The 26,342-nt window shown below is 45.5% G+C and overlaps 1 protein-coding gene across 1 annotated transcript; it reads right to left on the bottom strand.

Annotated features, from left to right (window-relative positions):
- Positions 1–522: 522 nt before the first annotated feature.
- LOC125716106 (nucleus accumbens-associated protein 2) lies at positions 523–26,342 on the bottom strand. Its single transcript, XM_048988327.1, has 6 exons — positions 26,097–26,342; positions 10,687–11,570; positions 8,703–8,879; positions 8,135–8,240; positions 6,023–6,120; positions 523–5,930 (listed from the first exon to the last, which is right to left on the bottom strand). Exons 2-6 carry the CDS (start codon positions 11,519–11,521, stop codon positions 5,404–5,406), a joined length of 1,743 nt encoding a protein of 580 aa, XP_048844284.1. The 5' UTR covers positions 11,522–11,570; positions 26,097–26,342; the 3' UTR covers positions 523–5,403.

Here is a 26,342-nt window from a genome sequence, read left to right as displayed (position 1 = left end):
CAAAATATCATAAGACTGAACAAAACAAGGGCTCAGAGCCCAGTGCTGAAGGAAACAGACTCGCACAGCAGTTTCCCTGCAGAGCAGACCTGTCCCAAATGTCACGCTTGCCTTTTTTTACGAATCCGACGCCGAGGCAGTAGGTCTTCCCAGTGTCCAGCTTAACAGGCGACATTCATGTGCACATGCCTCAATTGGTCACAAATTTCCCTCCAGAGTTTAACATAAGAAAATTTGTGAGTCACAGGGATAAAGGGTTTTGGAAAATGAATCCACAAACTTGGCATCGGATTAAGAGACACAGTCAACAGGTCTGTGGGTCAATATGGTTTCAGTGACATAGGGTTTGGCAAGGCAACTAACTCTGATAAATTCCTCCAAACTCCATAAAATGGAACATCTTGATGAACATACACACCTACCCTAATACTATTGCCTTCTGCTGTACGTGTAGCAGAATATTTCACTACCTATGAACCCCCACTAGGTGGCGGCCAAAATAAAAACAGGTCTATAAAAGCATTCAAGATCATTGTCAATTTTATTTTATAAAGCTACAAATTAGCCTTAAAACAAATGACATATTGGGTTTGTCAGCTTAAACATTCCTAGAGTTTCTGTCTCAGTTTTAATTCTGTACCTCTAAAAAATATTACAGACACGTGCAATGGCTGCAAATAGTGAAGTTAAATGCAGAGAGCCAGGCAAAAATTACTGATAGTATATCATTTATAAAATACAACTGGGGAGAAAGAAACAGTCATTCAAGCAGACTTGGGGTCAAATGCATTTCAGTTTAAATGCTACTATATAAAAATATGTTGGACTTCATTCATCTTTCGTATCAGACTCAATTCAGAATATACAATATTTAGCTCTCAAATCGGACAGCTTCATGGGGACATTCTTTTCATATATGGATATAAGGCTGAGCATCTAGGGGACAGCATAGTATGTACAAGCAATTTTAATTAAGGGTGAAACTGTATAAATGTAACATTTTGCAAATACTCAATTTACAATGTACTTACAATTTAAACAAGTCAGGTAATTTATGATGTTTTATATTCCGACAAAACTGGTTGCATTTCCGTTCAGAACCCCAAGTCTGGCTATAAACCATAGATTGTACATTACATTGCATAAGCGTATATTTACCAGTTGGCCATAAATTTGCATTGCATGTAATTTCTTTTTCTCAAGTTCTCAAATAAAAAAAAAAGTGCACATTGAAGCTGAATCAGATTCCCTCAAAGTATAAAATCAGCTTTTCCTAAAAGCTGCTAGCCCAGATCCCCACAGTCTACACGACAATACCACGCTTCCTGGTACGGTGTGTTTTTCTGACGCAGTAAACGTGTACAAAAATGCTCATGCAACAAGTAACAATCCCACGGTTACAGTCACGTTCATCGTTTTTTGGTTCATCCTTAGTTACTTTTCATCACGGTGTGCAGAAGTGTCAGCCTCCCCCCTCAGCCCCCCCCATTCCCAAAGCAGAACGTCTCTGTTCTCACTTTCTCTCTGGTATCCTCTGGTACACGAGCTTTCCCAGGAAAGCATGGAAAATTGCATAACCATCTCAAGCCACCACTGCAAATGATTTCTGTGAAACAGACATGGATACAGTCGGGAACATATGCACAGTACATTTTAAAAGTAACACCATGAAGAAAAAAAAAAACAAAAAACTTTGCAATCTTCTGCTTATTTATCTAGCTGTGTGTTTTGTTTTTGGGTCTCTTTCCTGGGTCTGCTATAAGCATCTGCAAACCAGAGGCACGGTTAAAAAGCAAAGCACAAAGCAGACGGACATACAGTGCGAAACGCAGGCTTCTCAAACACTTTCATAAGAAGATATTTAAGGCACTCTCTACTCCCGCCCACACGTAGCTCCTACCAGCCCCCTCCATTACAGGAGAAGCAACGAACAGGAGAATTTGCCGTGTTAATACACTACTATAGGCAACTACGAAAAATAAACACTCGTAATGACTTTTTCCCCCATATAAGGAAACGACGCGATTGGGTTGGAGATGTCTTAAGAGATATCAAAAGGCCAGTTCAACTTTGATATGGTTACTGTAACGGTCATCATGCCTCGCGTTTGACCCTGTAATTCAGAACTGAAGCACATCACTTCCAAACCATCCACATTTAAACAACTCTATATAATATGATTCAAGTTACTTGAAAAAGTTATTACAATAAATATGATATAACCATCCATATGCTTATAATTAGTGCTTGCCGTTTCTCCTTCCATATAAAAGGGTAGCTGCACACAGACTTCATATTATAATCCATGTATTTGATTCATTCATAGTCACAAAAATAAATTACCAAAATAACAGGATCCCTAAGCAAGGTTTCTACCAGCTGGAGTAATTATTTTACAGACCCTGCTGACCACTGGCCAAATATGTCGTTATTACAGTAGTTCTTTGCAGAATTACAGTTCCTTCATTAACACAGGGGTCAGGTAACAATGATGAAGGCTAAGAATAAAAAGCGATAACCTAGGATGAAGGCTGTAACAGTTTTCAATGTCACTAATTCACTACTCTGGCCATCAATGTAACCGAATGGGGCCTTCGAGTCCAGAGGAAACTGGGTCAGCCCACAGCCGCGAACAATCACGCAGGACCCCGGTAAGAAGGCAGCCGCTGACTCTGCGATTCACTTCAAGGCTCCGCTTGAAGCATGAGAGAAATTTTGCTACTTGTTTGAAAGGCATGAAAATGAACCAATCAGATGGAGTCGTCTATGAAATGCCCATCGAGAAAGCAGGCACTAGTTTCGGTGCCAGAGTCCAATGGCTTTGGAAGACGTCTTTAAGGGCCTCCCCGGGACTCGCACGACCACTCATGTGGACGCTGCTGCTCTCCTAAACCAATCACTAACTAGTCATTAACTAAGCATTACCCAGTGTTCACCATGTGATCATCACTCATATTTCCTCATCAGAAGATGAGCATCGTGTCCTCAGATCAAAACCCATCCCCCCCCCCCCCCCCCCGAACAGACCCATACTCACATTCAAATTAGACTGTATCGGTTCACAGCAACTCTTGTAAACTTTATCCCCTCAGCTCCATAGTGCAATCAAAACCCTGCTTTCCATTCCACAGGAACCAGACCCCCCCCCCCATTCCGCTTTTGCCTATTTGGGCAAAACCAAACACTTAACACATCTGTGAAACACAGCTAATTGCATATTCTACCTATGGCACGCATATTCAAAATATACGAACATAAGTGCATATGATTGAACATCGTGAATCTTTAAAAACATTCTTAGAATAGAAAACTTTTTTTGTACGGGTTACATTTTCTGTGTACTCCTCCAACAATGGTGTTTATCTTAAACCTTGAAGTGAAGGGACGTCTGGGAATGTTACCCCCCTCTTTGTGATGGAATACCATGAATGTAAATTTGAAACACCCCGACCCCCCAAACATCTTGCCAGTGGTAAACAAAGGCAAACGGACAAGGGGCGTGTCCATAAAAATATGCGAGCCGATGAATTTGCAATGTCGGGTGCCCTCTGAGTAGCACTAGAGAAACCTCGGCGAGGAATGTGGGCGGGAAGACGGACAGAGCCGGAGAGGGGTACAAGCGGAATGGAGGTCCTGGTATTACAGAAGGCCGGCGTGCCATTTCACAAAATGACAGGAGGCCGAGTGCAACGCAAAGTGCTGATGTAATACATCACGGGCGTCACCCATGTGACTGCTGCAACTGCTCGATATAAGATCCGAAAATCCATAGAAGACCAAAACAACCTCTCAAAAAACAGAGGGGAAAAGAAAGCTGTCCAATCACACCAGCTAAGCCCGAACCCATGACCTGTGCAGGCGTGTGAAGAAGCAAGTTAGAGGGCAAAAAAAAACTAAACAAAAGCAAAAATGAAAAAGCAAGTGAAATGTCAGGAAAGGTCAAATCGCTGCGTGTTACTTTTTTTTTAAGGTGGCCAAAGCATCTCCAGTCTCCTCATCCTCTCGTAGTGCAAGAGCAGTAAACCAGCAGGATTCTCACGTTTCTAAGCCTATTCAGGTCAGTTCACGAATGAAACCGCGGCGGAAGGGATGAACACAAGGTGGGCTCCTTACTGTGAGCTGATCTGTCCAAGTCACCGGAAGGCGGAGCTCACTGCGGGCTCCTTGCGCTCTACAGGCCAGCACCCGTAACCCACCCAGCATCGTAACAGAAAATGGCATTTGTTTACAAGAGCGACTATTTATCTCCAAGCAACTGAAGCATGTTTTTTTTTTTGTGTTTTGTATTCATGGCAGAGCCTGGTTTTGCTTGTCTTATTGGGCTGCATGCAGGTGTATTTGGTGCGTTTACCCCCCTTCTGTCCTGCACTGCCAGCCGGGGCGAGCGGAAGGCTCGTGAGGATGTCCCCCAGCAGGGGGCGCAAGTGATACATATCCTCCCCGCCCACAATACCTCCCCCCCATAGCTTGTGGATCTTGTTCCTTTTTCGACCTCCAGACGCCTGGCTGGACACGACCACTTTGAGAAGTGTTCAGGCGTGTCGGGGGACTTGAAACAGGACAAAGAGGAAAGAAGCCCTTTTGCTACAACAAGTCCAGAAGGTTCTTAATCTGAAGCCAGGAAATCATTTCACTTCCCACTCTTCTGTACATGACAGTGTGTACAAACACGTTTTACAGGCCAGTCATGCTTCATATAGACACTAGACACATTTCCTAATGCAAATTTCCGCAACTGGCCGTCATTGAACTCTACAATGCCGAACAAAAGTGCCGTTTTCCACGGAGATATGTCTTGTCGCTCTTAAAAATGAACACTTCACCATGTCATTTTATCCCTTTCCCAATGAATTCAAAATTTCTATACATGTAGAAAGTTTGATTTTAAAAATAAGGGGAAGAAAAATCACCCTTTTTGTCACTGACTGTCATTTTCTGATCTTGCTTTTCAGAAAAGCAAAGGACTAACATCATGAATGGATACATTCATGTGAATCTTTTGTTTATTAAGTGTACTTAAACACAAGGAAATAATACTTTTTTTTTTTTTTAAATAGAGTTCTATACTGAACGTGATTCTGGAGATAATGAGCAGTTAATCTCTGTTTAGGTAACTACTAACTGGGTTAAACACAGGAAACTAAACTGCTCACTATTTTCACAGAGAAGCTTGCATTCGAATCTCAGTCACCTCTGTGAAGTTCAGAAGGACTGCGTGAGTGTGGGTGTATGTATGTACATGTGGAGGTGCGTGCATTTATATTCTAGGTCTCAGCGGCCTCTCCTGCTCCCCCTACAGGCGTGTAACACATGTGCATGCAAAGAATACACAGTCATTTAATGCAGCGTGTTTGGGTGTGGTGCAGAGTCTCCTTCTGAGAGGCAGCTGATCAGATGCTGGTCTCACTGGCCGTTTATCTGCAGGTCCTCCCCTGTATGCTCCTTCTGCTGCTCCTCAGGTGTCGGGGACTGGCAGCCATCCCCTTCTGGGTCATCACCTGGAGTAAGGGGGACGCTCCCCTCCAAGCTGTGTAGAGGCGCTTCCTCTTCCTCTGGCTCCTCCTCTGCCGGGGGCCCTTCCAGCTCAGGCTCCGCCCCCTCCATGCTGGGCCCCGGGCTGGCCCCGCCCAGCTGCAGGGGAGTCCGCAACGTCTCTTTGCGTTCGGTGTAGGACCGCTGCTCGAAGCTCAGATTGGCTGGAGTCAGCGGCTTGAAGTCAGACTCGAAGGGTAAGGAGAGACTTGCCCCCGCCATGCCATGGCCGCCTCCCACGGCCGGCCCACCGCGGTACACCTCCATGCCGTCAGGGAGCATAGATTTGATCTTGGGCAGCCAGCGTTTCCGTACCCGCCTTGCGTTGGTGCACATGTCCGCCGCAATGACGTTCATCTCGCTCTCCTTGAAGTTCGGAGCGAAGTTCTGACAGTACACTGGGGGGGGGGGGAGGGGCAGCATATTTCAGAGTGCATTTCGGCATCAGAACGATGAACGGCGGTGGAGCGTGAACACAGGAGAGACTCACGTTTGACGGCGTTCAGCACGCGGCTGTCCAGCGGCTTACGGCTGGGGTCACTGGTAGACGAACGGATCCCTGTCCCACAGCTGTTGGCCAGTGTGTTTCTGGTGGGGGAGACATTGCCGTGACGATACCACCATTACTGTAATGTACTTAAAGCAATATTAACAAAATAAATGCAAAAAAAATACAATTAGGACGCAAAGAAACATCATTTCTGGGCAAAACTCCCCTTTTTAAATATTGAATTTTGCTTAATAATGTACTGTCACAGTTTAAAAAATACGAGTAATTAACAAACAAAAATCAGGAGTCAGCACAAGATATTTGTTATTATTTTATTTGATAAAAATTTTAAAGTTTATACCAAACATCCCCCTTTTATCAGGTCCTCTTTTGTACCCCCTTTTGTGCTTCTTAAAACCAACCCAAACTGGTTACCTCAATGGCACAGACTGTTCTGCCCCAGTACAGATTCTAGTCAATAGTTTTCTATTGCCACAAATCACAGGGGAAACTGGAGACAGCACCCCTTGGAGTTTAAATCCTGAACTACAAACCTGTTCTTAAGAGGAATACTAATTATCGATGTTTAATGCATCTCATGTGCACCAGTACATTACATTTACTTAGCTAGTTATGCTTTTATCCAAAGCAACATATGATTGAGAGATTTGGGTCAGCCAGTCCCTGGTGCAATTGTGGGTTAAAGGGCTAGTTCATGGGCCCGTTCGTGATATTACTCTGTTGACCACGAGATACACTATATTGCCAAAAGTATTGGGACACCTGCCTTTACACACACATGAACTTTCTGACATTCCATTCTTAATACATAGGTTTAAATATAGAGTTGGCCCACCCTTTGCAGTTATGACAGCTTCAACTCATCTGGGAAGGCTGGTTTAGGAGTGTGTTTATGGGACTTTTTGACCATTCTTTCAAGAGAGCATTTGTGAGGTCAGGCACTGATGTTAGACGAGAAGGCCTGGCTCTCAGTCTCTAATTCATCCCGAAGGTGTTCTGTTGGGTTGAGGTCAGAGCTCTCTGCAGGCCAGTCAAGTTCCTCCACACCAGACTCGTTCATCCATGTCCTTATGGACCTTGCTTTGTGTACTGGTGCGCAGTCATGTTGGAACAGGACGGGTCCATCCTCAAACTGTTCCCACAGAGTTGGGAGCATCAAATTGTCCAAAATGGCTTTGAATGCTGCTGCATTAAGAGTTCCATTCACTGGAACTAAGGGGCCAAGCCAAACCCCTGAAAAACAACCCACACCATAATCTCCCCTCCACCAAAATTTACACTTGGCACAATGCAGTCAGGCAAGTACCGTTATCTTGGCAACCGCCAAACCCAGACTCATACATCAGATTGCCAGACAGAGAACCTTGATTCGTCACTCTAGAACACATCTCCACTGCTCTAGAGTCCAGTGGCGGCATGGTTTACACCACTGCATCTAACCATTGCATTTGGTGATGTACAGCTTGGATGCAGCTGCTCGGCCATGTAAACCCATTGCATGAAGTTCTCTACACACTGTTCTTGAGTTAATCTGAAGGCCACATGAAGTTCAGAGGTCTGTAGCTATGGACTCTGCAGGCAGTTGGCATCTTCTGCACACTTGGGCATGTGTTGTCCGCGCTCTGTGATTTTACGTGACCATCCACTTCATGGCAGAGTTGCCGTTGTTCCCAGTTGCTTCCACTCTCTTATAATACCACTAACAGTTGACCGCGGAATATTTAGTAGTGAGGATATTTCACAAATGGACTTATTGCACAGGTAGCATCCTCTCATAGTACCACGCTTGAATGAGCTCCTGAGAGCGACCCACTCTTTCACAAATGTTTGTAGAAGCAGCCTGCATACCTAGGTGCTTGATTTTATAGACCTGCGGCTATGGAAGTGCTTGGAACACCTCAATTCAATGATTTGGAGGGGTGTCCCAATACTTTTGGCAATGAACTGGTGACACAATTAAACTATGTTTAAAACCCCTGTATCAGTAATTTGGAAATAATTTGGGGCAGTAAGGGTGCCTGCAGTTAGTAGAGGTGCCCCCCATCCATACCCCCATACCCCCCCCCCCCCCCCACCCCTGATGGCACCGACCTGTCAAAGAATGTAGCCAGAAGACGACGCAGTAGCACCTTGTGCTTGATCCCTGCGCAGAGGTGGCAGTTCATCAGTTGCCCCCGCGTCATGAACACGCCGGTGCCTGGGATGGGGGTGGCATCACACGCACTGTGTCAGCGAGGGCTCTGGGCAGCCTGGCCCAGCCCGTACACCAGCCACACCTACCCAGTCCGACCGCCTTACTAATAATGCAGCTCCTAACCGTCTGCGTCTACATGACTGGAGTAACCAGTCGACTCATCCGCAGCTGCTATTTGCAGGGGGGAGATCTGTGAAAACGGAGCTGGGAGGGGGCCTGAAAAAGAGCCGGATATCCGGGCCCCTCATTTTCATTATGTTCAGAACTTTTCCTGGGGGTGGGGGGTATTCAGGCGTACGAAATGTTCCGTTTGCTTTCACCTCCACTCTGCTAATTAACACCTCCCCCCCCCCATTCCCGGTAGCCCAGGCTTCGCACTGCAGTAAAACGCGCCGCCTGCACCTCCCCGGCAGGCCGCTGTTTGTCACTGTCCCGCTCCGCGCCTCCCCGGGGCCTGCAGCATACCTCCCACCAGCTCCAGCTTCTCCCCGGGATCGCCCTCCGAATACAGCTTTGGGTGGCAGCGGTAGCCGATCTGGCTGATGAGGCTGGCGGGTAGAGCCACCAGGTCACGGCGAATCAGTACGCAGGAGCGGCCCTCGGGCGGCAGGGGCACGGCCGCCGCGTCCTGCTTGTCCGTGACTGCGGAGGGCACAAGATGGAGCACTCTGTCAGACCTGAATTTTTTTTTTACTTTTCTGGCAAAGCCCTACAAAACAAGCACTACAATAAAAAAAGCATTCTGTCCAAGTGAATAAAGCAAGTGTTACAATTGTATAAAATTCATAGTGAGCTAACAAAAAAAAAGCAAAAAGCTAGCATGTAATAGCAAAAAATGTATTTTTTTTTAAAGGCACCAGGAAAATATCAATAACCAAAATCATAATGTTATTGTTCTCCTGTTCTTTGTTCCTATTCAAATGTATCATTTTTCAAACCTTATTTTATAACAAACAGGAAATATGTTAATAATGTCTTTTAATGTATGGATCATAACAATATGACAGGACTCCCACTTTTCATTTCTACTCAAATGCGTCATCCTTTCAACTCTTGTTTTATAACAAACAGGAAGTACTTCACTAATGTCCAAAGGGGCACATAATGAGAACAGGACAAAGTAAACTGGCTTACGCCAGCATCTCTCTTACAGTATGAGGTATGCAGACTTGAGGGTAAGACCAAGCTGATAATCAGACAGTCCATGTCTGTAGGCTTCTGCCATATAAATTAAGGAAGCAACTAGAGAGATTCGGCCATGGACAGTCATTCTTTGTTGTCTGTCATGCCTATACCAGCCATCGCAGAACCCTTTCCGAGCTAGTCTGTAACTGTCATTGTCACAAACATCAGCATCGTTGAAATGTGATGAATGCCAACAATATAAGATACAGCCTTAGGGTCTGTCAGCGGGAAAAATACAGCTCTGCTTAAAAAATTTTCATAGTCTGACTGCAAGGGTCCCCCCCCCAATATTTTATATTCCTATTTATATTTCTCATTATTTTCATGAACTGTTTCTGTGTTAAAAAACATAATGCAATGTTTTAAAATGTATCTAGCACAGTTCACTTTTCCAGGTACTCAGACCCGCTTGCACACTGCCTGGTGACACCCACCTGGCCGGTCGCTTTAGCGGACAGCAGTAAAACACGACACTGACACTATAGCATCTGAGTTATAAGCACCCCCAGTTCGAGAGGCTTCGCTCAGAACTCTGAATCGGACCATGTCCGCTACGACAATAAATTGTGAATATCAATCTGCCCCAGCGACTCGTAATATACCTTCACTTTCTGCTGAGTGACTGGAAAAAAAATCATTTTTAATTTACCTCCATATAAAAAAGGCCGCCTCATTCACTATATAGTATATTAGAACTGCGTATAAAATATTTAAAGATTTAGAGCATTAGATATAATGAAAGCACCAAAATGATGTCCAGGATGTGAGAACTTCAAAAAAAGCTCATTAAAAAATATTCATATCATCAGTTTATCATTGGGTTTATGATAAATATCAGGGCTGCTCGTAGTTCATTATTACAAGCCTATCGAAGTCATTTAATAAAAAAATAAAACTTTGTCTCATGCTGGTTATTTTTTTTTACATCCTAATCAAAAAAAGGACCCAAATTCCACTGGTAGCATCAATAAAACTGTGCAGTTTCCTGAAAATGCAGATAAGGTCAGGATTGGACTGAGGTTAAAAATAGTCCGTAGACTTTGGGGGTCCCCATGACCCCACCGTAAATTTTGTGGGTAGGCGGGGGTGAGGTACATTTGAGGTACATTTTGTCAAGCAAGGGGGAGGGGGTTCCCTATAATGAATTTTGATGAGCCATGTACCCTTAGCCCCCTGACAAAATGCCCAGTACTGTATGTCAGATGGCCAGTCTTGCTCTGTATAACATGCACACTTCTTGCCGTAATAAGAGGCCCATACTTACTGATGTAGGGATTACCAGAGCGAACGTAACCCTGCCCATAAACATCCTCCGCGATGCTGTCGTATGACTCTTCCTCAAACTCCTCATCCTCATTCTGGTAGGAGGTGGGGCTGTCAGTGGTGGGCAGACTGGACGCCCCGGGACTGGAGCGCTCCCCAGTGGTGAGCTGGTAGGGCTGCATGCCTGGGAAGATGACACTGCCGCCGGCCCCTGTGAAGAACAGCGAGCTGCCCCGCCCCAGCCGTACCCCCGCTGTCGCCGCCTCCCCCGCTGCCCGCTTCTGCCCTACGCCGGGAACAGAAAGCGGGGGTTCACACCCTTCCTGCTTAATCCTCCCTCTGGCGCCTGGCACGGACATGGACCAGCAGGGCGGGCCCAGTGCCGCAGCCGGGTTGTTGCTGGGGCTCTGGGGCTCGGAGCCCGTGTCCTCCATGGCGGCGGTCTGCGAGTCGCAGTGCGGCGAGTTGGCCTTGAACATGAGGTCCATGCCCCGTTCCACGATGTGCTGGATCTGCAGGTAGCCCGCCGTGTACATGACCACCAGCTGCTCGCTGGCCGCCATGGTCAGCTTGCCCGTGTAGCAGAAGGACAGCAGCTGCTGGAAGCAGGCGGGCGCCACCGACGACGGCAGCTCGAACTGCGCCTTGGAGCTGCCGCTGAAGAGGTCGCGGAAGTAGAGGCTGCTGGCGGCCAGAACGGCGCGGTGCGCCTTGAAGGCCTGCCCGTTCACCACGATGGACACGTCGCAGTGCTGGCCCTGCAGCCGCTGCTCGTTCAGGCAGCCCAGCACCGTGCTGCCGAAGTTGGGGATCTCCAGATGCAGCAGCTGGGACATGGTGATAGTGTTGGGGGTTCACTGGGGATGGGGCCAGCTTAGGGGGCGTCTGCAGGAGAGAGGGCAGGGGGGCAGGTGAGACCAGGGCGCATAAAAATGTGAAGTGCCGCTGTCACCTGCCGTGGCAACGTCACGGGCAAAGTGTGTGGCGATGCCAGCCAGCCTGGTTTAATGGGTCTGCAGATGTTTCTTCTCCCAGCCTCACTAGTTTGGTCTTTGCTTCTAAGTCATGTGAGTTTTGGTGTTGAGCAACGACGCACGACGATTCATCAGGGCTCTCTGGCTCCGCCTGGCTCCCCTAATGCCCCAACCTGTCACCCACCATTCCCGGGAAAGCGGGAGAACGGGAAAAGCGGGGAGAAGAGGTGGAGTATGGCGGGTATCCCGAATCTGCCACTTACCCCTCTCAGGCTGAAATCGACAAGCAACAAGTGCTGCAGCTGGAGGGAGCATATCAATGATGAAAGGCATGGGGGGGGAGCGGGGGGGGCTGCATGTGATCAATGCAGCATCTATATGTCGCAGAGAGAGGGAGGGATGGAGAGAGGGGGTGGAGAAAAGGCTACAGTTACAGACAAAGACAGGGAGAAACCAGGAGGGTGGGGCTCCAGACAGAGGAGAGGAAAAAAAAAAGTCATTTAAGGACAGAAACAGCGGTTTAAGGACATATTGGAAAGTCAGAACAGTGGGAGGAGCAGGAGGAAGAGGAGCAGGAGGAAGAGGAGGAGAGGTCATGCCTCAGGACACCTTTCACATGAAGAAGAAAGGAGATGACACAAGACGGACATCCTCGCAAATAAACACCATCAAAATAATGTGCAATAATTGCTTTTCTGAGACTATGCATATGTAGTGCATTAAGTGCTGATGGCTGCCTGCTCTATGTAGGTCAACCTGTGCTGCTTTGTCGCCGCGTACATATGCACACGGTCAGTGCGGCTCTGCCTCGCTTCTGAGTGCTCGGCATGCATTTCTCTAAAGACAACCTCTGCCCGATGCCCAAATCCGCGATATCCCAAAGCCGCTCTCGCAGCGGCAGCTTCCCAGATCACAGTCACTCTCTCGGCCGACTCAGAGGTGGATTTAACGGGATGTAACGAGTAGCTCATGGTGGGGAGAGAGAGGGGATGCGGAGGAGATGCGAGAAGAGACCAGGAAAGCAGAAAACGTGTAGGACATTTTTTGATGGATGTCTGACTCTCTCCATGACAGTCTTACAATTGGCAAAACTTTTTTATTTGCAAAGTAACGCTTTGGCAAAACTTATACACGGCTCTTCGCGGTAATAAATATGAGCGTTGGTTGCGTGCGGTGACATTTGAGAACGTGTCATAATTACAGCGGGTTTCTGAGCAAATGTGTTGATGCAGCGACACGCGTGAAGACCGGAGGCAGAAAGAGAGAATCTTCAAACGCGCAAAGGTGTGAGGGGAGAGATCCTTCTACCACAGCAGATCCTGCAGATGCCGAGGGGAAAAACACACAGCTGAATATTTAAGGCTTGCTACAAAAAAAAAAAAATACTCAGGAGATTGAAAACCTATGTCTGTACAGTCATGTAAGATTTTCAAAACAACAAAATGTCACACGTCAAAAAAATAAAAAATAAAAAATAAAATCAAGCTCTATCTGTTCCACATTCATCGCCGGTCAAAACAGGAATAAGAGAAAGTGATAAAAAAAAGACTGATCATATTAGCTAAAGGTGCCTCCATGCAGATTCCTCAACCAGATCAGATCAGACACAGTGGAAACTGCTCTATGCTCCAGCATAATAATATTTCTCCTGAGGACCAAAACGACCCATGTGCCCTCAGGAGCCTCGCTCTCCGAGAAGCCCCCCCCACCCCAACACCGTCATCCTCACCCTCCCCCCCCCCCCCCCCCCATACCACTTTCCCGAGGCTGCTGTCTGGCTGCCAATTAATGCACAGAGCTGCATTGCAGTACCCTCCACAGCCAGGCATGCTGGGTACAGAGTCTACAGACATGAACGTACGTGCCGGCAGGGGGGGTGCGGAATATGTCGAGTCAGGCAGACAGGACACCACGCTAAATATAGACTTTGTACATCTCTGATAACAAAATAAGAGACTGGCTGCCTCCCCGACTCTGATTCGCGGGGGCCGGGTGCCCTTTACTCGTTCTTGTTCAGATCACTGAATCATTGCAATAACTGACACGAGCGATATGGAGGGGGGGGGGCAGGGTAGGGGTGGGGAGGGGGAAGGCGGGTCACGAGGGTCCACTGGACCGAAGCTGCCAGCTCCGAGATATCAGAGTGCCGGAAATCGGTGGCGGTGCAGGGCGGGATGCTGACAGGGCGGTGAACGGCAGGGACAAGGGCGCGTCTCTCTCTGTCTCCTCGACATATTTAAGTAAAACAAGCGGACCGCTGAGCTGCGGCTACCGCCTGTGCTGTATTCAAATGCCACAACAAAAAATAAAAAATAAATAAGTATAATGAAAACAATCCCGCGGTAGGGCTCCCTGGAAACAGAGCTGCCAATCAGGACTCTGAATCTGCCCCGTTGCAGGGGCCCGATTCTGACTGGGATGCTCGGGGGAGAGAGCCCAGCTGCAATAATCGGGTCCAGCACTGCCTCATCATCACCATCATCATCATCATCATCATCAGCATCATATCAGCTAACTGAACACGCAGTTCATCCTAAACACTCATCATGCACCAAACCCCAAATCAATGTGTCTGTAACTTCATTCCCCACTGAGTGTGGAGCAGAACGTCGACCACAAAGCACTGCAGTGAGCGTATGGCCTTCACACGGCTCGTGCTGGACATGCGAGTCTGAGCATGGCATTCATCCCGGACCAAAGGACAAGGTCAGATAACCTTCAACTCATCCTCTAAGGTCCAATAACAGTGCTCACCTGTAAAAAGAAGTGCTGTACCTGATACTCCGAAATGAAAAATTCATTTTCTGTAAGCAGCAGACAGCAGGCCACTCCTGGCCCGTGCCCCGCGCTGAAACCCTACACGGCCACACCTCAAGGTGAACGCGTTCCTCCGTCCTGCAAAGTCCCGGCCCTCGCCGGCTCCTTGCATGGAGGTGCCGAGTACCCCATCAGACCCGAGAGGGACTGGCTTCCACCAGCTTCTGCAGCATTACCATGAGGCCCATCTGAGAAGCATGCCGTTACTGCTGAGAGTGAGGACACGTGCCGAAGGGCTCGCCTGAAACCAAGGTGCTGGAGCTGCTCCTGGCACAGGAGGGTTCGAGGGCGGTGGAGATGTCCTGCACGGTCAGCCGTGCCATCCAGCTGACGTGATCGAACACGCAAACACGCTAAAGCCTTCGTCATGGCTGCTCGATAACCCCTGAACGGCTCTGAAGGGCAGAGATGGCAAGGAGAGCACAAGGAAATCGAGGTTTAGGGTAACGCACACGGCAGAGAGGAATGACTTTATATGAGCATCTCGGTTTAATATTAACAAGAAATACAGAGATGGGGTCTACATAATTAAAACGAGGATGAAAAAGATTGCGGATAAAACCGGCCGTGTGAGGCTTGATCCAGTCCACCAGCCACACAGCTTGGGGATGGAACAGGGACATTTCGAGGTCCAGGAGTGGAAATGGGTCTAACAAGGATCAAAGGCGGGGGGGGCAATGTGGGAGAACAAGATGGCTATCAGGTTTTGGGGAGGGCTGGAGAATGCCACATGGGGGGTGCACGTGCATGATCTGACCCCCCATCTGACAATCTCTAACAGTGATGAAGACGATCCACTGCTATGTAGCACTGTACGACTCCGACTGCAGCAGAATGTGTGTCGAAAAAGCTGAGCAGGACTTTCGAACTCCCCTCCCCTAAAAGAAGGACTGAATTACTGAGCCTTAAAGCACAGACGTGGGGGGGGGGGGGGGGGGGGGGGGCAAATGCAGACGGCAACAGCCACTGGTGACAAAACAAGGTTATTTGTTGACAATGAGATTGGGAGTGGTGGGGGCAGGAGCAGGTGCTGGAGCCGGCACAGCTAGGCGGGCGATACCGGCATCGTCTCTCTTAGACAGACGCTTCATCGAGGGAATCACACGTGAGGAGGTACACGCTACCCATTCATAGCTAATGAGCATGTCCTCCAGCCCCCGTCTGCAGGAGAACCCAAGAACTACTGTTGGCTTCACAGCCCCACAGTAACATGCCGGTGTGGTTAACCAGTTATCGAACTACTAGCTCGCTGCCCAGCATTAATGGTGAACTGTTTCAAAGCCAATAACTACACCAAAAGTCTATCCATGTGCTGACAGCACATTTATCGTTCTACATTCCCACAGTCGAAGCCCCTTCACAATCTGGGTACAATGCTGTTGCCCATCAGACAGACGATGTTAGTGGCCCCATTTTTACTCACGTGTCCCGCCCGTATGGTGTGTGGGAAAACGCGGGACTACTTCCCTACGTGGGTGAGGGGCTTGTTTGGACTGTACAGCAACACGGCCAATAAAACGGACATTTATAAAACTGCGGTGTTCCTCTGCCATTGAGTCGTTACCTTTTAAGGACGAGATGTCGAGATCCTGTATGAGTCAGCAGTATTATACAGAGAACGAGGGAGAGAGTGTTGGAGAAGGGGGGCGAGAGAGAGAGAGAGGGAGCGAGAGAGGAGAGGGAAGAGCGGGCGACAGCCAGGAAAAACAGGAAGTTAAGACAAAGACGAAGTCAGAGAATGTGAAGGTGAATGTGCTTATACTGAGCTTTGGTGATGCTGCCCTGCAGCTTATCTGGCAGAGTTTGGGTCCCCGTGAGCCTGTGACTGCACTCTGCTCGCAGCCAGTAAGTCATAGCAACACCGTGAGCGGACAGCGCACATCTCACACGGCGTCAATCACCCCCAGAGTGCGTCGCAAAAGCGTTACACAAAAAGAGGGACGCCACAGAGCCCCGCAAAGACGAAGCGAGAAAGGCCAGAGGCACAGCACCACAAGCCATGACGCACCTGGCCAGGGACGGGTGCATGCATGCACTCGCATGAAAGCGGCACCTCTCCACCGCAGCCTGGGCACAAGTTCCGCAGCCCAGAGAGAGAGCTGAAAACACCTCCCCTGAATTCCGGGCTTTTTCCACTGCCTTGGCACCATACCAGCGTCCTGGCACAAAGCTGACACACTTAGTACACACAGGGTTCGGGTAACACTAAACGCAGCCCCTCGCCCCCCATTCACAGTTACATACCACACATACAGTCTGCATGCACTGATTCACTCCCCAAACAAAGAGAAGGTAAATGCAGCCAGCAGAACACTGCGACGGAAACGACGGTGTTCCCTCTGTGACCGGCAGTATAAAGAGCCGAGGGGCTGCTCCCTGCTGTTTACAAAACCAAAGTTTCCCTGGACTAGTTATTTTTGGCCCTGTTTGGAACATACAATGTAGCTGAGGTAGGGGCAGTAACAGCACAGAACATCGTTTTGTATCAATATGCTTATTATTCACCTGTCTTAATATCAAAGCTGTGCGTCAATGCTTATTGATGTGAATCAGTGCATGTCATCAATATTTACAAACAAAGACGCCATTGTCTGCCAGTGGAGGGCTTGCGACAGCCTCGTTGCAAACGCATTAGCTAATGTAATTCAAGAAACCAAAGTTTCCAGCTCTTTCGAATTGGATCAGCCCGCATTGTATCGTATCGAATTGTGTTACATTTCAAGGTACTGTACACCCGATGTATCATATTATTGTTTTGGTGTCCATACATATCGTATCATCATTAAATGTATTAAGATTATATTGTGCACTTCTGGTATTTAGCTGAACAGGCTTTTTCAAGTGAATCGTTGTCAACCGTTCTGGGTATAAATTTAAGAGTCAGACTGCGGAATGAAGCTCGATTTAACCAGACACAACATGGCTGACATTTATTTTCACAACAAGCTTTTCTGTGTATAGCTAGTTGTTGCCGTTAAATAATGACCACATGATAACTCTGTCTCATTCAGGGGCGTAAGGACAAAACTCCTTCACAAATAAGATCAATGTAACACTTTATGTGATTATCAGTTCAACTCCCTCCATTTACCAAACAGGGATTAACATTATATCCCTGCATTCGTGCATGAAGATTTCAAGTCTTTCAGCTCAATAGCAAACAAAGCCATCCTTCCACCCATTTGCTTAACTGGGAATCATGGCAACAACCACTCCTTCAGAGCAATTCCAAAGCAGTTACTTTGCCATACAGATTATTGTTCATATTGGACGGGAATAAAGCAAATGTATATCGATAACATATTTCATGGCGATTAACAGACAGACACCTTCTGACGATCAACAACCTGATATATTTCACATATTCATTATAGCTTATAACTTGATTTAAAGTCAGGATGGAAAATACTACCATTGTTTTACAATTCAATCTCCATTCTACATCTGCTTAATACTACAGTAGGTCAATCTGCAGGATATGTCTTTGTCTCTTTGTCATTGATTAAGGTGACAGTCAAACCATAATTTCAACAGGGTTAATTATTTCACCTTTGTTTTACAACCCTATGTAATTGGATACTTTATAATAGGAAGCTGCGTTGTATAGTTCAGCTGATTTATAACTAATAAAATGAGTTATCAAACCATGACAACATAAACGCCCAGGTTTTTTCCCCCCTCTTTGTTTCACTAGATGCCTCACCAAACTGGTGAATACAAAGGCACTTGTGTTCATGTGATACACAACACCCATTCCTGCCCTCAAGGGGTTAATGGAGAATCTCTCTCCCCTTTCCAAGTTCAGCCTATCATGTAAAGAGCATACAGGCACGCATGCGCACACACACACACACACACACAAACACAAGTTTGTAATTATATCTTCGTGGGGACTCTCCATTCATTTCTATAGAGAAAACTCTAATTATAACATGACAACCTTAACCCCTACCCAACCTGAACCTTAACCATAAGTAACCAAACAAAGTACGAGACTTTCAACATTTTTAATTTTAATAAAAACATATAAATGTAATACAAACATAATCCACACACACACACGCACACACACCTAAATAGAAGGAATTGGCTTCATCCGAGCCATAATGTACTATATGATACTACCAGGCATATTGCCAAGGGCCAAGCATATTAACCAGAAATTAACCAAAAAGAGGGAAGCATTCAGATAAAATACATTTAAGTCGTACAAATCATTTGTCCAAGCACACTTAGAAAAGATCTCCTGTCCACTGCCCTTTATTTAATGTCTCTTTTGTAACGGTTTCATGCGGGTCTGCTGGAGTTTGCGAGGAATGCAATTACTTTTCATAGTAGCATGTCTTGTACTGGCTCCTGAAAGCATGCGCCCACACAGAGAGATTCCTCACCACGCTGGCTGAGAGTGGCTCAGATTCTCCCCATATACACGCATTCTGCAGTGCCGTGCCTGCAACGGCAGCCCCACGGCAAACAGACGCAACCGGGACCCAGCTTCAAGCGGGATGCTACGCATTAAAATGCTTGATCATCTTACATCTGACTATAAGAGGAGGGCAAGCGTAGATACATTACGGGTATGCGGTTATTTGTGCTAAAACGTCACTGCCTGTTGGCGGATACCAGCCGATCAATAAGGTCACCCAAACGGATGCCTGTGGAGCTGAGTTTTCACCACAGTTCCCGTACTCAGACCTTCAGCACCACGGCCCAGCAGCAAACACAAGACCCTTGGGTGAAACGATGGCATGTTGCTCTTCTGCATCACGTCCCAACTTTGTTGACACCCCTGAAGATTTCCACACACTCCCAAACATGGACCCAGCCTCGATAAACGTCACGATCCCTTCCCTACAGGCTAACTTCCCGACTTATATACACATTTAATAAAATGCCATAATGGCCAAGATTCAATGAGGCATGAAATATTCAAGCTGTGTTTAAGGGAAGAGCAGAAGCAGCCGGCCACGTTTCCGGCCACATTTATCCTTTATACTTTCTCTCTTACACAATGTATTGCTTTTCCGGAGAGACCTGAACTGTTTGTTGGCTTAGCGGAGATGGTTTGCAATTTAGCCCACGTATCCTGGATATTTACGGACACGGCTCACATGAAATATGCTCCGTCTCCCGAGGGTACAGCAGCGGGACCCCATGAGGAACTCGTCACGAGCCCAGATTTTCAACCAGCGCCAGAAGTCCGTAAGTTTACTGAATATGCAGCACTAGATGGTCACTAAACTAATATTAATAGCAGCTCTGACAATCATTAGAATGCACAAAACATCATTTTTGATTTTAACTTTAAAATTGTATTTTTATACAACAGAATATACAACCATTTTTTATTGCTGCAGTTTCTATCTATCTATCTATCTATCTATTCAAAAAGGGTTAACAAGTAACGCTGTGTTTTACTAAACGTGTGTAATATTTTCTGTAATAAATGCTCCCCATAGAAGTCTGGGCCTCAGCCAATTAAGAACTGCAGACACCGGTACTGGGTATGAAATGGTTGTTGTAATTACACTTAAAAGAAGCTAAACTAACTGATATGCTATGACAAATTGGACAAATTGCTAGTTGTAAATAAAATCATTATATAGCTACTTAGCAGAGGCTTTCATGCTGAGTAAAAGCTTTCCATTTTCCACTTTAAATGGCTGGCTAACACTTTCATTTGAATGCTACACTCTCACGCTGTACTGTATTTAATGTAGCCTACATTGGAGAGGTTTTATATTAATGGTAATATGTTTTTAAATTATCAATTAAATGAGTTTTCTCTTTCAATGTGTGTGGCTTTAATATATGCACAAGAGGATGCAAATTTTGTTCATCCAGCTAAATATAAGCAACACTAACAACACTAACAGACTAAAGGTAGCACGAATAAACTAAGAGAAATGAGCGTGGTTAACAGCACACTGCCCACTGCCATGAAATCATTTTCAATAACCATGAATTTAATAACCATGCTGCTGTTATACACAGCATGATGCTTTTCAAATAGTTTCTGATATCCAGGTTTCCAGTTGAAGTTGCCAGTTCAAGCCATTGACACTAATAAAACCACCGTATGTTTAAACTTACATTCAACTCCAACTTACCCAAAACACAGCTAGGCCGATTGGTGCAGACATACCAGTCTCTCTAGCAATTGTTCGTTCTAGGAACATTTACCGAACATTACCATGAAGGCAGGGAATGTCCAGTTTTCCTGATGTTCCCAGAATGTTTTCCCACTGCTACAACTCAGATTAACATAAACGCAAATTTAGGGCATGTTAGAGCAGCGGGTAAGATTGCCGCTTTACACATCAAAAATCATGTGTTCAAGGTGGACGGTATTTTTGCACTTTTTAAAAATAATATTTCATTATAAAATAATATTTTTCATTAATTGCATTAAAAGGGTGTTCAGGTTATAATGCTATCGAGCTGACATTGACAGAACCATTGTTAAAATGTAGAAATAACATTCCATTAATGTTACAGTAAGAACATTCTCTGCCAACTACGAGAATATCGTCACATAACATTGGCTAAAGTTCTGGGAATGTTCCCTGTCAGTTGGAAAAGCACTCCATGTCTTTTGGCTGAGACCTACATTCACTTCAAGACCTTGGTCTTGGTATACAAACAAAACTGGCATCACACCAGTATCACCCAAACTTTCATGGAGACCTAAACTGTTAAAGGTCATGTCAGGCCTCACACCGGCCTTTCAAAGTACAGTGTGTTTCTTTAGACGTATAAGCTCTGTGAATATGGTGTAACCGAATTCCCCTAACACACTGGCCCACACAATCCCTCCCACTGTTCGGGGAAATCATGAATGCACCCAATTTGATTCCTGTTTCTCTAAACAGTAGTATTTTACGGTAGTATACACACTTTAATGATTGTGATATATTATTAATGGTACGGCCTTCTTACGTACTAGAAGGAATGTAGGCATTCTTTCTCTTTGCAGCTACTTTTAACGCCCAGTGCCAAAAAGAGATGCCTAACACAGTGAAAAATTATGGCAGTTCCAAATGCAGACTTCTCGCACATCTCAAAACTAACCAAAAAACCACCAAACCCACACTCTGCGCGGAGTCGATAGCCCCTTCAGCTCACTCACCGTGAGCATTATAACTGACCCCAATAAGATGCCATGAGAAAAAAAAAAAAGGTATTGTATGATCTCATTCTCAGAAATCCATACAGGGCTTGTGAGGACATACAGTCGGCTGACAGAGAGGGTTCTGAGTCGCTTTCATGTACACACTGAGCTTTATTTTATTCTGTTCATGTTTGGTGTGACAGCTGTGCAGAATTTCGCTGTGGCGAGGCAGCAGTGAATAGCGGCCTTGTAAGCTTATGGATACCAGCCACACAGCTACTGGCTGCACACTAGAAGCTAATTGGCTCTCCCCTCAATCCAAGCCTGCCATCCGTCCCCAATAAGATCTGCTCAATCCACACCGACAAGGCACCAGGGACACAGGCACGTATTTGCACAAAACACACACCCCCTGACTTATAGAAATCATTCTCTAACTCATAAGACATAGTCAAGTAAATTATAGACCATCAGCTGAAAATGCCTGACCTTATACCACTGAGTGATTTTCTTCTTAAACTCAAGCAGTATGTGAAATGCATTAAATGTGAAATGACCCATCTCTGAGTACCAGGCACAAAAACACCATGATTTTGACATACATTTCAATGCTAAAATGATCTCATAGGTAAAAAACTTTATGACTGTCCTTGAGGTTGCTGATTTAATAAAGAAAGTCTTTACACCCTTGTCCAGTCATTCAGAATTCATCCATTCCATCGCAAGTGAGTCATTACACCCTGCGAAAATTAATCACCTTTAAAAAAAAAAAAGTCAGTTCTCAGGAAACTGGCTAACAGGGAAGAAAGTTCACTCTTATATAAAATTATAATAGCACAATAAATAACTTGGGTTAGGCAAAAAGCATTCTTTGTTTTTAAAAAAGGGTTCTTTTAGATCATCTTGCAAATGTAACTAAAATGAAGTAAGTTATTCAAACAATCATATTTTTGTTAGTAGGTTCAGGGGAAAAAAGGACTCCGGATGAAAATCTTTGTCTTATTTATTCATGTCAATCTTACATGATTTCACAACGGGAATTTTGCAATGAAGTTCTGTTTACACAATTATTCATTTGCTTACAGAGTAGAGTTTAAACTATATATCCCAGCTGCCACGTTTGTCTCTGTGGTTACTCAGAAAAGCATTTCGGCCATTAAATGAAAAAATATGTTAGCCTACAGACCTTTAATTACGTTTTTTTTATTATCATGTTTAAGTAGCTGCCAACAAACTAAACTAGCAGTTGCGCTGAATTAAAGAACTTAAATCACTGTGAGCGTTAAGAAACAAAACCTACAGGAAAGTGGAAATTCCAGAAACAAAAGGCCACCTGATGTTAGCCCTCTGGCATCCTATGAATCATTTCATAAAGTTGTTCAACAGAAATTATCTGTATTGAATTTCCAAAACAAATACAGCGTGTATGTCCTATAATAAATGCAACTTCCTGGCTATCAGGCGAAACTCCTAAGGCTGCTGAGGCAAGACTAAACCATGTGGCTGTGTATTACTTTCAAAGGCGTTTGTATGTGTGTGTGTGTGTGTGTGTGTGTGTGTGTGCAAATATAACACACACACACCTGCACTTATATCTTTGTGGGGACCATCCATCTATTCATTTCTATAGGCAAACGCCATAACACACAACAATGACACAACCCCCACCCAGCCCTAACCTTATCCATAAGTAATCAAACGACATACAAGTCTTTTGCCATTTTCAGTTTTTTGATTGCAGTCATAGATTTTTATGAAATAAACAACGTCACCTTATTACATTTGGTCCCCACAATGTAACGCATACCTGGACCACACGCACACACACACATATAAAACTTCATCTCTCCCCATAAAAATGCCCTGTCAGGTTATATCGCCAGCATAAAATTCTTACGCTATCAAATACTTGGAAATCTTAAGGTTCCTCAGTAGCTATGTCCTATCTTTGTTTAAATCGTATCTAACATTTTGATGCCAGCATAGAACAAGCAAGGGAGAGAGAAAGAGAGAGAGAGAGAGAGAGAGAGAGAGAGAGAAACATTTATGTATATAACCAGCTACGTCCTGCACGAGTCCAGTATTTCGAAACACAAATATACGATATGATTACGCAGGTTGCACTTTATGTTCTTTGCAATTGCCTGGGGACTCTGAAGCTCGCAACTGTTTTTTTGTTTTTTTTTTGAAGAGTATAAAATGCTGGCTGAAAGGCGTACTGCAGCATAAACAGAATCACAATTTCAAGACCATGCATGATGTCACATGTCACAGCCTCCTGAGGGACAAACTGAAAGAGGAATGCTTAAGCTTATCAGGCTGTCAATCAGCATTCATCCTTAGTAGCCCCTCACTCCTTCCCTTAATATTCTTCCCAGCTCTGCCATCCAATTTCAGACAACACAGGTCATCCACCCCCTTTGGCCAAACATTTCTGCACAGTGGAGTCCAGGACACTTTCCTACTTCCTGGGAATTGTTGGGCTCTGCTCTCAAAAAACATATAGATTGCTGTTCTGTCGACAAAAATCACAACAGAGGTTTAAAAGGTCAAGGAACGGGGCATGTACCACATGCTTGCGATAAAAGAAGACTCGCGGGACGCCTTCGGTGCTTCTGCTCAGGATGTGTGTTTTTTAACTGACCCAAATGCTAGCTGGCAACAGGAAGAAACTCGCTGGGGCCGCAGGTCGATTTGCTATGCAAAGCATGCCCATGTAGCGCCAGGCAAATTGACGAATCTCTTCAAGGGCTTCCTGTACTTATCACTTCCTCAGTCTTAAGCTGGGATACACCAGCAGTAAGAAGGCAGAGAAAAACACCGTGCGTGAGAGAGAGGTGGCAAGAGTATGGAGAGAGAGACAGGAGGGGCAAACGAGGGAGGGAGAGACTCAGAGCAACAGTGATCCGCTTATGATTCAGAGAAAACAGAAGCAGGACTGGTGTGGCACAAGCAACAATGCTAGATTCTTTTTATTATTAATTCTTAAGCTAGTATCTACCCAAACCACGAGTCTAACCAAGTAAACACACAATTTGCAGATAATAATTTCGTAGAAATAACCGTGAGCTTCTTAATACAGTATTTCAGAATTTAAAGCACAATTTGTAATAATTTCCTCATTAAAAAAAAAATAAACAGTTTGGCAATCAATGACTATTAAAATCCCAGGATAATGTCTTAGGGTAAGGTAGGGAAAGGTTAATGTTAAGAGAGCTCTGCACGCCATATAAACCTCCAGCGTCTAGGTTACGTTTCATCATAGGGAAGAGAAAAAAAAAGTTATAAAACAAATATCTGGGGAAATTTGGTCAGGTTGTGTTGGGGCCTGTCTGCAGTCTGACACCAAAGATAAATAGACATGAATGTTACAAAAATATTGATGATAAAACAGAGAGGCACAGAACATTAGTTTTCTGTTGCCTTTTATACGCATTGATACCAAGCAAGGTGAAATTTGGGGCGTTTAGGAAATAAGTCACAATGCCATTAAGGCACTCGCATTTTGGCAAGTGGCCGGCCCGAAATGTCGCAAGGTAATAAGTTCAATAATATGCCAGTTACGGTCAATTTATAAAAGATTACGATTTCATCTACAAACTTTTCGTTTTAAAAAGCGCAACATCTGGATTTCTTAGCGCTGATGGCACATTTTTACTGAGTGTATTTTTAGCAGGAGACTTTGAAATCCACTGGACACCTGGTCAACATCCCAGTTCATCATACCTAGACTCGATTATTCACGTATAACAGTCCGTATTACCGCGATTAGCTGAACATCCAAGACTGAATATGTTCTCGACCCTATCATCTCTTTACGTTAATTAACGCTATTGGATTTCTCATCTATTATGCTTGACATGACCGATAAAAGACGATACGTAACCGCGTAGGATACAGTGTAAAAAAAATGAAGCACCTACAGCGCTAATCTTAGAGACGTGCATAACTTTTCCTAAATGATTTTTATTGGTTTTCTCCCGTCGGGGGGCTTCGAGAGAGTCCTTGGCAGGCTTCTGTGTTCTCTGACGTGGGGTCTTATGGGCGATTTTAATTGTAGCCCACGTGAAATTAAATCTATCAGACGCACGTAGGACACCGCCGGGGGAGAAAGGGGCAGCGACAGCGCTGCATACCGGGAGAGCGCGTTAAGGATCCCATCCCATCCCACCATTATACAGTTAAATCCTCAAGGCCAACTCCGCATTCACATTCCTGCACATGCTTTTTTTAAATGTCGCAAATAAAGTTCGTCTATCAAATCAATGTCACGGGGTGGAGGAATAGTGGCAGAAGAAAAGAGCAACGCTGGCAAAAGAGATTTAATAAGCGTGAAATCTTACGCCGATCATTAGAACGGGCGACCTAGAAATGTGCGATTTATCCGTCTGCAGGTAACTGTTTCTAAAGCATATACTTCTAATTAATGTAAGAATTTCGCGAATGCCATGAATATTTTAAAGCCTCGAGGTGTAACGATCTAGCCTGGCAAAATAAAGGGAAAATTACCGGCTGCGTCTCTCCTCCATAAAAGCGCCACCGTCCACTTCTTGAGGCTGCGATATTTGTCGGGCTGTAAAGTTACAGGGCGCAGATACGGTCGGCTCAGGCCCCTGGCGTCCGCTGCCTCGCCGCACTCGCTCACTCGATCGCCCCCTTTCTCCGGCTGCCTCCTCGCCCGTCCAGGAAGGGAGTGTGTGGCTCGCATGGACGCCGATTGAACTGCACTCTCACTGACATCATTCAGTCGGAGTT

Source organism: Brienomyrus brachyistius, chromosome 2 (genome assembly GCF_023856365.1).
Source record: "Brienomyrus brachyistius isolate T26 chromosome 2, BBRACH_0.4, whole genome shotgun sequence".
NCBI classification, from domain to species: domain Eukaryota; kingdom Metazoa; phylum Chordata; class Actinopteri; order Osteoglossiformes; family Mormyridae; genus Brienomyrus; species Brienomyrus brachyistius.
The sequence above is the reverse complement of the archived record's forward strand: the minus strand, read 5'-3'. Positions and strand labels throughout refer to the sequence as shown.